This window comes from Coturnix japonica, linkage group LGE64 (genome assembly GCF_001577835.2).
Source record: "Coturnix japonica isolate 7356 linkage group LGE64, Coturnix japonica 2.1, whole genome shotgun sequence".
Classification (NCBI taxonomy): Eukaryota; Metazoa; Chordata; class Aves; order Galliformes; family Phasianidae; genus Coturnix; species Coturnix japonica.
Window position 1 is genome coordinate 358402 of NC_029545.1, and position 15090 is coordinate 373491.

The 15090-nt window shown below is 48.0% G+C and overlaps 1 protein-coding gene across 1 annotated transcript in view; it reads left to right on the top strand.

Annotated features, from left to right (window-relative positions):
- LOC107325888 overlaps nt 1-5923 on the top strand; it is a 9897-nt gene extending 3974 nt beyond the window's left edge. Inside the window, exons 2-3 of the mRNA XM_015887150.1 lie at nt 2695-2896; nt 5261-5923. Of these exons, the coding sequence (XP_015742636.1) occupies nt 2730-2896; nt 5261-5708 (615 nt within the window). The 5' untranslated portion in view covers nt 2695-2729 and the 3' untranslated portion in view covers nt 5709-5923. The remainder of the gene's footprint in view (nt 1-2694; nt 2897-5260) is intronic.
- Nucleotides 5924-15090: the final 9167 nt, after the last annotated feature.

Here is a 15090-nt window from a genome sequence, read left to right on the forward strand (position 1 = left end):
CAACCAATAGCTCCCTCTTCAACCCTTGTAGCCCCTTATAGCACCCTATAGCCACCCCAATGGGCCCTATAGCCACCCCATAGCCCCTTATAGCATCCTACAGCCACTCCAATGGGCCCCTAGCACCCTACAGCCATCCCAATGGGCCCTATAGCACCCAATACCCCCCCCCCCACAGCCCTTATAGACCCTATAGCACCTTGCAACCTTCCTGCAACAGCAGGAAGAGGTGGGTGAAAAACGAAACTAAAGAACAGTGCTGCAGTTTGGTGCCAAAACTTTAAAAAATTCATAGTAGAATTAAATTAAATTAAATCAATAGATAAATAATTATGAAAATCCAAGCAAAATTAAGTCTAAGTGTACCCACAGCTGCTCTGCATACAGGGGAACATCTCAGCCCTTCCACGAGCCCATTGCACACCTCAGTGCTTGCAGCAGGAAGCCCCAGGGAGGTTTCTGTTGTGTGCAGAATGGGGTGGAGATGAGCCAAATATTTTTTTGCAGAACAAAACAAGACAAAAAAAGAAGTGGAAAGAAGTTTCCATTCTTACACCAATCACTGCTGGAATAACAACTAAACCACCCTCCCTGGAAGCGCAAGGGGCCTCATTTCTCTTTCTCTGTCAGATGAACTTCCTTCCCAGTGCATAACACAACCCAGTGCTGGAGCCAAAATATATCAGGATAGCAAGGGAGAATGGTTGATAACAGCACAGCTATTGCATTTGCTGGAGGAGAAGCTCCTGAAGCTTTGAGGAATAGATGAATCCAAAACAAATGAGGGGGTTGAAAAGCAGAAAATCAATGCAAGACTCACGCAGTTGTGCAGGTTGAGGTGTTGTTTGCTTGTTTCAAGATGCTCTGTTTTATGTTAAAGGCCATCAACAGGTCGGTTGTGCATTAGCACACAGCAGGGCAGGATGGCCATTCTGTGTAATTGGGATCCTGTGCAAGTTCAGATCCCTCCTGTCTGCAAGCCGTGATTCTGCTGCATGGTTTGGCTGAGTTAGGAATAATAAAAAAAGATTTTGGGGCAAAAGCATGGGAAATGATTGACAGGAAGCGGGGTGACATATTAAGGACCATACACTGCTCTATATGCCTTTTCTGGGCAGGACTTTGGTCCTACATCAGAGCTGGACCCTTTATTCTTTCACAAAGGCCCCCAAACCCTTGGCCAGGGGTTGTGGGGCTGGTTCAATTCCACTATTCCTCAAGCTCTGAGCTACAGAGGGGCAGCTGGACACCCTGGCTGATGGTGCCATCTTATGGCTACAGCTTCTTTCAACAACCCAGTGCCAAAACGTATCAAATCACGGGATAACCCTGATGAGATTTCTAAGCTTCCCAGGGAAGCACTTAGTACAACTGAGTGTGCAAATCTCACCCAAGAGATGTTCCTGTGTGGGAGGAGAGGTTCAGCTCCTCAACTGGACCCAGCATCATCATCATGACTGGTCTGCAATGGGACCTTCCCCAAAGCTCCTTCTCTTCTAAGCTGCCTTTATAGTATTTTCTTGCTTTTGGATGGAGCTTTAGTGACTCTAGACAAACATACCTTATTTCATTAACATTTATTTATCAAACACGTTTTGGACAGAAAGGTGAAAAGCTGTCGGTCGGGGTGAGAACTCCATAAATCTGGCTGTGATTATTTTTGTATGATGCTCTTTATAAAGATTTTTGATGAAAATTGTGCTGATGACACACTGGTGTTTCTGTTGTTGCTCATGGTTTCATCCTCCATCCCTTCACCTTCCAAGCAAGTCACCTTGTCATTGAATCAAATCAAACTACTAAGGCAGAACTTTCCCCTCCATAAACCCAAGGTGATTCCTCCTGATGACCATCAGATTGACCATGAGCCAGTGGGATCCTGTGGGTCATTATAAAGAGCAAAGTCAGCAGGTAGAGGGAGGGGATCCTTTCTCTCTACTCTGCTCAGGGGCAGGGGGAACACCCAGAGTATTTAGTCCAGTTCTGGGCTCCCCATTTCAAGGAAGAGAAGGAACCGGGCTCAAAGCTGATGAGCAGCCTGGGGCATCTCCTGTATAAGTGATGTCTAATTCAACACTTTTTCTTCACCCTTCCAAAGCTTAGGAGCCCATTTCATCCCACAGTGCACAGATATGACAATGAAACTCTGAATTCAGAGTTCCGAGTTGCTCTGCATTGCAAACGCACCGTTGCATTGCAAACATATTGTTGCAGTGCACATAAACAGAGTTGCTAAGCAATAAATCACGGAGCACTGACTTCACTTGGGATGCTTTCACTTTCACCTCCATGCATAAACCTATAGTTTAAGGTGGAAGAAATAACATTAGGATAAACAGTATCAGGGTTAACGCAAAAGACTGAATACCTAGATTTGTATTTAGCACATATCCTGACTTCTTCCTTCACGGTCAGGATGTGGGAGAAGCACTTATCGCTCTCTGAGATAAGATTCTCTTCAATTCTCTTGAATTGAGGGGATTTTTTATCCTTCTAGAGCCAAAGCTGGGGATGGAGCAGGAGAACACAGCTCTGCTTTGCTCCACCCAAAGATTTGCTTGCTCAAGAGCTGCCCTTTGTGAGACCTGAAAAACCCTACAGGATGTGGGGAGGAGCGCTGCTCTGAGCTCCCATAGGGGGAGTTGAACTCACCCACACCATTTTTTTTTTGCTGTTTCTGCACCACTTTTGCAGCTCCGCAGCATCGCTCCCAGGACTGAGCGGGGAAGATGCCACCAAAGGGGAAGAAGGAAAAGGAGAAGCCTTGCAATGATAACTATCACCCTGAGAAACAAGGGGAGGGTGTGGAGAACCTGATGAGGACCATTGACGTGTGTCGCAGCGTGGGCCTGGAGATCATCAACAGGACCAACACTGTGACACTGAGGGATTTCAGGTGGGTACCCATCTCTCCCCTCTGCTTTCTGCCACTCTGCCTATGGGGGACAACCCTGAAATGCCTTTGGTATTAGAAGAATGGAGAGAAGCTCAGTGCCAGAGCAATTTCCTGCACCTTCCTCCATCTCATGATGGACCTTCCTCTGTTTGCACACGCATCAAGAAATCCCTTCCTTATCCCCATCCTTACCCAATTCCTTCACTGTCTTTATTCTTTCCTTATTCTTTTGGAGGCCTTGCTCAGATTCCCTGCTGTCATCAGGGTGAGCTCATGTCCCTTCCAGGATGGGGGAGCCAGTCGTGAGCTCACATTCAAACCCTGAGAGTGTTACGGCTCCTTTCCCTTTTGCTTTTTCCCTCCCATCAGATACTGATACCACTGCTGAGAATATCTTTAGCCATCTCCTCATCAGTGGTCCCAGCTCTCCCAATGGGACAGCTTCTCCTATCCACCATCTCAGTGGACCTCTGTAGAACTCCCAATAGATCAGGTTGCCCAGGAGACCCCATAGATCCCCATAGAGACCCCATAGATCCCCATAGAGACCCCATAGAACCCATATAACCCTTTAAGGACCCCATAGAGCCCCATAGACCCCATAGACCCCCATAGAGACCCCATAGAGACCCCATAGACCCCATAGATCACCATAGAGACCCCATAGATCCCCATAGAGACCCACTCAGCACCTCAGCAAATGGGTTCCCCTTGTACCTCTATAGAATCATAGAATTACCCAGGTTGGAAAAGACCTTGAAGATCATCAAGTCCAAACACAGCCTAACCAGTACCCTATACCATAGACCACCATGGACCCCTATGGATCCCCATAGACCCCCACTGATCCCTAAGAAAGCTGCCAGCTGCTCCCAAATGGCACCTTATGGGGACAAAGTGGGACGGTCAGGGGGGTCCTGAACCACCAAGACCCCCATAGACCTCCATGGATCCCTATGGACCCCCATAGACCCCCATGGACCCCCATGGACCCCTATGGAACCCCATGGACCCCCATGGACGCCTATGAATCCCTGTGGATCCCCATAGACACCCATGCACCCCTATGGATCCCCATAGACCCCCATGGACCCCCATGGATCCCCATAGACCCCCATAGACACTCATGGACCCCCATGGACCCCTAAGAAAGCTGCCAGCTGCTTCTGAATGGCACCTTATGGGGACAAAGGGGGACGGTCAGAGGGGTTCTGGACCACCAGGACTCTCATAGACCCCCATGGATCCCTATGGACCCCCATGGACCCCTATGGACCCCCATGGACCCCCATGGACTCCTATGGACCCCCATAGAACCCTGTGGACCCCCATAGACCCCCATGGACCCCCATGGACCCCTATGGATCCCCGTAGACCCCCATGGACCCCCATGGATCCCTATGGATCCCCCTGGACCCCCATGGACCCCATTGGATCCCCACAGACCCCTAAAGACCCCCACAGACCCCTATAGATCCCCATAGACCCCCATGGACCCCTAAGAAAACTGCCAGCTGCTTCTGAATGGCACCTTATGGGGACAAAGGGGGACAATCAGGGGGGTCCTGGACCACCAGGACCCCCATAGACCCACATGGATTCTTATGGACCCCCATGGAACCTTATGGACCCCCATGGACACCTATGGACCCCTGTGGAACCCCATGGACTACTATGAATCCCTATGGATCCCAATAGACCCCCATGGACCCCCATGGATTCCTATGGACTACCACAGACCCCTATAGGCCCCCATAGACCCCCATGGACCCTCATGGACCCCTAAGAAAGCTGCCAGCTGCTTCTGAATGGCACCTTATGGGGACAAAGGGGGACGGTCAGGGGGGTCCTGGACCATCACCAGGACCCCCATAGACCCCCATGGACCCCTATGGAACCCCAAGGACCACTGTGAATCCCTATGGATCCCTATGGATCCCCATAGACCCCCATGGACCCCCATGGACTCCCTTAGACCCCCATGGACACCCATGGACCCCTATGGACCCCCACAGACCCCTATGGACCCCCATAGAACCCCAAGGACCCCTATGGACCCCCGTAGAATCGCAGAATCATAGAATTACCTAGGTTGGAAAAGACCTTAAAGATCATCAAGTCCAACTGCATCCTAACCAGTATCCTAACCCTAAAAACTCACCAGCCCCACAGCTGCCCTATAGACAGGGGAAATGGAGAGGTCCCCAGATTTCACCTCCCAGACCTGAACAGCTGCCAGCCAATGGTCAGGGGCCACCACATTGTCCCAGCGGTAATAGGGACATATCATAAATCATATCCCTGAGTAAATTCTCCATCCGCTGGGCTTCATCTGCCCTTTCTCACCAACCCTCCTCTTAACAGGAGTTATTGCTTCAGTGGCAAGATACTGACCACTCTGCCCTTTGAAATTGGCCCAGACTCCAAAGGAACGTGCCTCTTTGCAAAGACTCCCTACAGCCTGCGAGGGAGCGTTGGGATCGTGATCTGCAAGGCCGATGCCTTCTTTTTAGCCATCACCTTCTCCAACCCATTCGACTACATCCTTTACAAAATCGAGTTTGCTTTGGAGATCTTCACAGAGGAGAACCACCTGGGAAACCTCAGTGATATCTTCTCCAAAATGATGAAGAGCAAATCGTACTGTGGCTCCTCACTTTTCCAGAGAGCTGTGCTAGGCTATGAGCAAGAAACCCTGGAGGTCTCCAAGGAGAACATTCGTGTCCAAGCCAAGATGTCCAACTGCCAGAAAGCCGTCCTGAAAGTCCAGGTTGAAGAGATGAGTCCACCACCCTACCACAAAGACATGTGAGGGAAGATAGGCACCACTGCTGCCAAAAAGATCCTATGGGAGATATTCAGCAAGGCTTCTCTAGTGATGTTGGAAGGTGGTGGATGGTGATGATGGATCCCATAGGAGATGGAACCACCACCTCCCTGGCTTTGCTACAGAGCTAACAGTATCCTTCAGCTTGCAAACCAGCTCATGATTGCATATGATTAAGAATAAACACATTCTGACCCACACAAGTTGCATATATTCATTCAGAAAGGCTCAGTGCATGGAGAAAGGCTCTGACAGCAGAACTGCATCATGGCAAGATACAGTGACACCACACTGCCACTGCGTCCTTCCCTGTTCTGGTCTCCTGGCTCTGTTTGGGATGTCTTAGGTCAGCAGAAATGCTGGTGGAGAGCAGCTCCAGTGGGAGGTGGGAGTTAAAATTGATGGTGTTAGTATAAGGGCTAGAGGTTAGGACAAGGGTTCATGTTAGAGTTAGGGGTAGGGTTTAGGGGTAGGAGTAGTGCTAGGGATGGGAGTAGGGCTGGGAGGGCCAACAAAGATGATGATGGGCCTGGAACAGGCTGGAAGACCTGGGACTATTCAGCATGGAGAAGGCTTGAAAGGAAACCTGGTCAGTACTTATAAATAAGTAAAGGATAGGAGTCAAGTGAATGAGGCCAGGCTCTTTTCTGCCCCAATGGCAGAACTAGGGGCAATGAGCAAAAACTGGGACACAGAAAGTTTCATAAGAACATAAGGAAAAATACTATTTACTGTCAGAGTAATAGAAGAGTGGAGCAACCAGAGAGGTTGTGGAGTCTCCTTCTCTGGAGATAAACTAAACCTGTTTGGATGTTTTCTCGTGCAAACTAATCAAGGGAACCCGCTTTAGTAGAGATTTGGACTAGATGATCTCCAGTGGTCCCTTTCAACCCCTTCAGCTCTGATTCTCTCTCATTGTCAACATCATCATCAACATCAGCATTATCGTGTCATCTTCAACTCCTGGGTCCTACCAGTGACCTGGGCAAGGGTGTAGGTGAGCAGGATATCAGAGATGGGGCTCCAGCCCCTCAGAGTTGACACCATGGTGACTAAGGCACAGAAGAAGGCACAAGAGTTGCTTGAGGAGTGATGGGGCCATCATAGAGTCCAGGAGGTTGGTGAGGGTCTCGATGATCTTCAACTTGTGGGGGAGATTTGGGGTTGTGGGTTGCATCACCCAACTCAGAATAGTTGGGGTTTAAGATGAGAGGATGGGAGGCAGAGTGGGATCAGTGTTGGGGCTTGGTAACTGATGGGGTTGTGCCCCCCTAAAAAGAAATCTACTGGGCTGAGGCTTCCTCAATGCACATGAAGATGGAAGCCACCATCAGGTAGGAGACTCCCATCGGGGCCCAATGTCCCCTCAGCATTGGTTCTTGGTGGGGGCATGCTCCTGGATGGGGAGGAAAAGGGGGTATGGTAGATGTAGCTCAGTGCCTCAGAGCTAGCCGTGGCCCTATAATGGTGTTGTAAGGTTACGAAGTTATAATGACATCATAGATTCAGAAAACCATAAAATTATGAAGTCATAGAGCCAATAAATAATAGTCACAGAGTCAGAGAGTCATGGAATTACAGGCCACCTCGAGGCCTCTCCTCCATCTCCTCTTCTCTGGGACAAGCAAACCCAAGTGCCCTCAGAATCTCCTCACACACTTTACCCCCCAGACCCTTCCCCAACTCCATACCCCTCCTTTGGATGTTCTTGAATAGTTTTATGTACTTTTGATGTTGTAGGCCCCAGATTACACGCAGTGCTCAAGGTAATGCTGCACCATTGCAGAACAGAGAACATCATCAAGTTATCAGCATGGATTCACCAAGGGGAATTCATGTTTGCCCTATGACGTTTTTATGATGAAATCTCCAGCCTTCTCCAATGGATGATGTGGGTGCTGTGAATATTGTCTTTCAGGAAAGCCTTTGATACTCTCCCCCATAAGACCCTAAGAGGGAAGATGTTGGTGGGGACAGGATGAGCAAATAGTGATGTGGATCAAAAACTGTCCGAACAGCTGGACCTATAGGATAGTGGTGAGTGGTGCAAAGTCTACTTGGAGGCCATTAATTAACAGAGTACCTCAAGGACTTCTTAGTGGCAGTAGGACTTAAAAGGAACATTCATAGGATCATAGAATGGCTTGGGTTGGACCTCAAAAATCATCTTGTTCTAAACCCCCTGCCATGGGCAGGGTTACCAGTCACTAGATCATCCTGGCCTTCAATGCCAATGTAAAAAGTCAGTCCTTTTCCTGCTGGTAAGCTCCTTCCAAGAATAGGAAGAACGCAGTGAGGTCTCCCCAGAGCCTTTTCTAAGATAAACAGTCCCAAGTCACTTAAGCTTTCATCACAGGAGAGGTGCTCCAGCCCTCTGACCATCTTCATAGCCCCCTTCTGGACCCACTTCAACAGCTCTATATCCTTCATGTGCCCATAGAGACACCATAACCCCATATAACCCCATAGAGACCCCATAGATCCCAGAGATCCCCATAGAAACCCCATAGATCCCCATAGAGACTGGAGGTGTTCAAGCCTGGGCTAGATGGGGTCCTGGGCAACCTGATCTAGTGGGAAGAAATCAGCCTAAGTCAGGGGGCCCATAGGTCCCCATATACCCCCTTAAACCCATAGAGATCCCACAGAGACCCATAGAGACGCCATAACCCCATATAACCCCATATCCCCCCCATAACCCCATAGAGACCCAATAGACACCAGAGATCCCCATAGAAACCCCATAGATCCCCATAGAGACCCGATAGATCCCTATAGAGACCCCACAGACAACATAGATCCCCATAGAGACCCCATAGACCCCACAGATCCCCATAGAGACCCCACAGAGACCCATAGAGACCCCATAGACCTCACAGATCCCCATAGAGACCCCATAGATTCCCATAGAGACCCCATAGACCCCATAGATCCCCATAGAGACCCCATAGACACCATAAATCCCCATAGATACCCATAGAGAACCCATAACCCCATAGAGAGCCCATAGAGAGCCCATAGAGACACCATAACCTCATATAACCCCATATCCCCCCCATAACCCCATAGAGACCCCATAGACCCCAGAGATCCCCATAGAAACCCCATAGATCCCCATAGAGACTGGAGGGGGTTCAAGCCTGGCTGGATGGGGTCCTGGGCAACCTGATCTAGTGGGAAGAAATCAGCTTAAGTCAGGGGGCCCATAGATCCCCATATCCCCCCTTAACCCCATAGAGATCCCACAGAGACCCATAGAGACACCATAACCCCATATAACGCCATATCCCCCTAACCCATAGAGGACCCAATAGACCCCATAGAATCCCCATGCAGACCCCACAGGACCACTAGATCCCCCTAGAGGACCCCATAGACCCCACAGATCCCCATAGAGACCCCACAAGAACCATAGAAGGACCCCATAGACCTCACAGGATCCCCATAGAAGGGACCCCATTAGACTCCATTAGACCCCAGAGATTCCATAGAGACCCATAGAGACCCCCATAGATTCCCCATAGAGACTCATAGAGACCCCCACAGACACCATAAATCCCCATAGATACCCAAAGAGAACCCATAACCCCATAGAGAGGCCCATACAGAGCCCATAAGAGACACCATAACCCCATATAACCCCATATCCCCCCCATAACCCCATAGAGACCCCAATAACCCCAGGAGATCCCCATTAGAACCCCATTAGATCCCCATAGAGACTGGAGGTGTTCAAGCCTGCGGCGGATGGGGTCCTGGCGCAAACCTGATCTAGTGGGAAGAAAGTCAGCTTAAAGTCAGGGGGCCATAGATCCCAATCCCCCCTTAACCCCATAGAGATCCACAGAACCCATAGAGACACCATAACCCCATATAACGCCATATCCCCCCCTAACCCATTAGAGACCCCAATAGACCCAGAGAGATCCCATAGAACCCCATAAGATCCCATAGAGATCCCAATAGACCCCACAGATCCCCATAGAGACCCCACAGACCACTAGATCCCAATAGAGACCCATAGACCCCACAAGATTCCATAGAGAACCCCACAGAGACCATAGAGACCCAATAACCTCACAGATCCCCATGTAGACCCATCAGACTTCCAGACCCATAAGATTCCATAGAGACCCATAGAGACCCCATAGATCCCCATAGAGACCCAATAGACCCCATAGATCCCCATAGAGACCCCACAGACCACATAGATCCCCATAGAGACCCCATAGACTCCATAGACCCCATAGATTCCCATAGAGACCCCATAGACCCCATAGATCCCCATAGAGACCCATAGAGACCCCATAGACACCATAAATCCCCATAGATACCCATAGAGAACCCATAACCCCATAGAGAGCCCATACAGAGCCCATAGAGACACCATAACCCTATATAACCCTATATCCCCCCATAACCCCATAGAGACCCCATAGACCCCAGAGATCCCCATAGAAACCCCATAGATCCCTATAGAGACTGGAGGTGTTCAAGCCTGGGCTGGATGGGGTCCTGGGCAACCTGATCTAGTGGGAAGAAATCAGCCTAAGTCAGGGGTTTGGAACTGTGTGGGCCATAAGGTCCCTCCCAACCCAAGCCATTCTGTGGCTCTGTTATTCCATAGCAGGCTGGAGAAGTGGGCAGACAAAAATCTCATGAATCATGAATGAAAAATCTCATTTCAAAGGAGAAATGCATAGTCCTGAAGCTGAGAAGGAACAATCCCAGCACATAAGGACATGCACCCAAATGGAATCAGATGGTAGAAGAGAATCAAGGGTGTCTTGCTGGACACCAAGTTAGTCATGAGTTATCAAAGCGCCCTTACTGCTAGAAGACAATGATCCTATTGGCTTTATTAGGTTAAGTATCACCAGCAGGTCAAGAGAGGTGAACTTTTCCCTCTCTACAGCATTGGTGAGGCTGCAGCTTGAGTTCTGGGTCCATTTCCTGGTCCCTCAGTACAAGAGAGACCTGGCCTCATAGAGGATGGAAGAACTGGAGCACCTCTCCTATGAGAGAACCTTACCAATGTATGTAAATATCTAAGTGGATAGTGGAAAGAAGATGGAGCCAGGATGTTTTACACCAGGCCACAACAAAAGGCAATGGGCACAAACTGGAACAAAACATTCTGATTAAACATCAGGAAGTATTTCGTTACTGTGTAGGTGAGGGAGCACTAGAATAGGTTGCCCAGGGAGGCTGTGGAGCAGAGTGTTGTCATTAGTCTTGGCCATTAAGGTGGGTATTAGATGGTATTGCTGTCCTCCAGCACCTCCTAGTGGATAAACATCACAAAAGATGAGAGCCAGGGAAGAACCTCAGATGAAGTGAATGAAATGGAAAAGAAACAAGCTGTCTTTATGTAAAAGCAGAGAGCAAAATGAGGAAACTAAGGACTGACTAAGTCAGTCAGTGCTGAATGTAAGAGATGATAGAAAATGTTTACATCAATGGCTGTCTCCAAGTTACTTAAATGGGCTGGAAAATATTGATGTGCAACAGTTGTACACAGTTCCTTCGTTATATCTTCATAGTACTTAGAAAGTGCCTTGGACCTACTGCATGTTGGCCTGATCAAACCATGGTGATGCAGGACGCAGTACAGCCTGTCCCAGGCTTCGTGTAATGCCCTTGGATATATGTTATTTTATAAATCTTATATCACCACCTCTTGCTCAGTTCAAGTGTAGCCACATTTTGAGGAAGAGACCCGTGGGCATCTATGCCAATATTGCGAGCCAATATTGCGCACCAATTTTGCTATTACATATACATGTAATATATGTATACGTGCTATTACATATACATTACATACGTTAACACATTATACAGACTAAGGGACATGGACACTTCTGTGTTAGACACCACACAGACCACATAGATCCCCATAGAGACCCCATAGATTCCCCTAGAGACCCCATAGACCCCATAGAGACACATAGAGACCCAATAGACCCCATAGAGACCCTACAAATCCCCCTAGAGACCCCATAGAGACCCTACAAATCCCCCTAGAGACCCCATAGATCCCCATAGAGACCCCATAGATCCCCCTAGAGACCCCATAGACCCTATAGAGACCCATAGAGACACATAAAGACCCAATAGACCCCATAGAGACCCCATAGACCCCATAGATCCCCATAGAGATCCCATAGACCCCATAGACCCCGTAGATCCCCATAGAGACACATAGAGACCCAATAGACCCCACAGATCCCCATAGAGACCCCATAGATCCCCCTAGAGACCCCATAGATCCCCATAGAAACCCCATAGATTCCCACGGATCCCCATAGAAACCCCATAGACCCCACAGATCCCCCTAGAGACCCCATAGAGACCCCATAGATCTCCATAGAGACTCCATAGACCCCATAGAGACCCCATAGAGACACATAGAGATCCCATAGACCCCATAGATCCCCATAGAGACCCCATAGATCCCCATAAAGACACATAGAGACCCAATAGACCCCATAGATCCCAATAGAGACTCCATAGAGACCCCACAGATCCCCATAGAAACCCCATAGACCACATAGATCCCCATAGACACCCCATAGATCCCAATAGAGACCCATAGAGACCCCATAGAGACCCATAGAGACCCCATAGAGACCCCATAGATTCCCATAGATGGATAGAGTGGAATAGAGCACAAAGAGCTGCCTATGAGTAACAGCCATGATCGTATTGAGAGCTGGCGGGTGAAAATCAGGGACCAGACCAATAAAGGACATATCTGGTGGTCGGGATCTACAGCTGCCTGATCAGGGGAGCCTGTGGTTGAGGGTTTATTGCTTCAGCTGTAGGAAGCATCATGACTGCTTGCCCTCATCCTGATGGAGGATTTCAAGCACTTCAGTGGCAATGTGGAGGTCTTTAAGCAATCCTGAAGGCTCCTGGAGCATGTTAAGAATATGGAGAAGCGTTTCTGGACCAACAGATTGGAGCTCATTAAAGAGGTTAAGATTGGAAGCCCCTCTGGCCTATAGTGACCCCATAGACCCCATAGATTTATAGTTTGTGATCTTGACGAAGATGGTCCTTGGAAAAAGCAAAGTCAGGACCCTGGAGAGCAAACTTCAGCCTACTGAAGGGGGTTACTGTGTGAGATCCCCTGGGAAGCTGCCCTTGGAAACAAAGGAGCAGAGGATGAAGGATGCCTGTCTGAGAGCACAAGAGCATTCTGTCCCCCGGTATAGGAAAACTAATAGAAAAGGCAGGAAATTGGCATGGCTGGGTAAAGACCTGCTGGTTGACGTGACTCAACCCTCAACTGAGGGATAAGGACATGTACAAATAGAGGAAATAAGGACGTGTCACCTAGGAAGAATACAGGGATGCTGTCTGGATGTGCAGAGATAAGGTCAGGAAAGCCAAGTCATAGACGGAACTGCACTTGGTGGGGGATGTGAAAAACAAGAAGGAATTCTACAGCATTAATCAGAAGGGACAGGCCCTGATGTTATGATGTGGAATACTGATAGCAAAAGTACAAAATTATGAAACCATGACACACAGGCTGCCCAGAGAAGCTGTGGATGCCCCATCCCTTGAGACTTTCAAGGTTGGATGGGGTTCATCCTGGTCTAGCGCATGGCAACCCTACCAATGGCAAGGGATTGAAACTGGGTCGTATTTTAGGTCCCTTCCAACCCAAGCTGTTCTGTGATTCCATAATTGTGATATCTGTGAGGAAATGAGAACGAGAACTTCCCAGCTATAAGGAGAGAGGAAGTGAAATATCAGCACAGCTTGGCAACCTTTGTATTCTTTGTTTGCTATACCACTTTTCTCACCCATATTGCAGCACAGCCCAGTAGATGCAATACCCAATATCCCACAATCAGCAGCAGAGTTTGTTATTCACAGTCCCGATGGCTTCTAAATAGACACCTGATTTTTCCCCCTTTCCGTATTATGAAGTTGTTAAAACGGAAGAGATATACTCCAGTGAAAGGAATGCAGGGGCAAAATGCATCTCAGCACCATCAGCTGGTGATGCTGAGCTCTCCTTGGATCTGGATTCAAAAAGAGCCCTTTGAATTCACCAGGAACAGTAAATAAAGGCACAGAAGGTGCGACATGCCCTAATTCTCTCTGTGTAACTTGGGCTCTAAGCATCTACCAGCAATGAAAATAAGAAATCAGCAGTTTCACTACCTTTCAGTAACTTCAGTTCATAGTTTTGGCTTGTTCTCTCCTTCGGGGAAAAGAGATTTCCTGGCTTATGAGGGGAAGTTCATCAGCTGTTTTTCATGCACTTTCATATCCTGGAGCTTGAAAACATAAGACAATAATAGGAAGAAAGTGTAGAATATTGCCTTTGTGGCTTTCAGCGGTAACCATAATAACTCTGTCACTCACAGTTTCGTTTAGCAAAGATGAACATAGCAAAAGTCAGCGTGTTCGCCCTATAACTGCACTCCCCACCATGCACAACTGCTTCGTTTCCATCTCCAAGCCTGGAAGAGACTCAGTGATGCTGAGCACCAGAGCTCAAAGCTTAGAACTTGTTGGGACATCGCGTTTCTTGGAGCGTAACACCAAGGGAAACAGTGTGAAAGGACGCTGTCTTTATCCAGTTCCCCCTGCAGTGATTAAATATATAGATAGATATAGATAAATACAATATTTTGATGGATATTTTAACAAATGATCGGGTTTTTAAAATAACCCATTCCTTGTTATCGCTGATGACAAGGAGGTGGCTCATAGCTCGGTTTAAGGGAGTTGCTTAGAAGACCGTCAGAGCAGGGCTGGTTTCAACATAATCCATTAAACAGTCCCAAAGACCTGAATCACCAGATCCTTAATATAACTCTTAATACATAATAATAAGTTAATATAACTCAATATAACTTAATATAACTTAATATAATAGGCTTTCACAGTAACCCATGAAGATTCTCAAGAAGAGCCTCCTGCTTTCAGGATGCATTACACTGTTTGACCTGCACCACTCACATTCTTTAAGGAGGAGAAACACTATAAATGAATTAGGATTAATAAAAAATAATCAAGAAAAATGGCACTAAATCACTGGCCTTGCCAGTAACCCATCTGTTATCCCATCCAATACATTCCGAGGATGCAAAGAGCAGCTTTGCAACTCTGCACCATCCCCATAGAGGCTGCCTGAATGGCAGTAAGTGTGCAGTGAAAGAGTTTCCTTTCAGTGTTTTCATACAATAAAAAATATTAAGTATGGACACCTGAAAATCTGAGATCTGGGGACTTTCTCCTACTGAGAAAGCAAGCTTGGAATCCAGTGTGTCTTCTTGTTTCCCTGGCAATGGGCAGAGAAATCAGCTATTTCTTCCAAACACAAAGGTCTGGAAGCTGAGCAAAG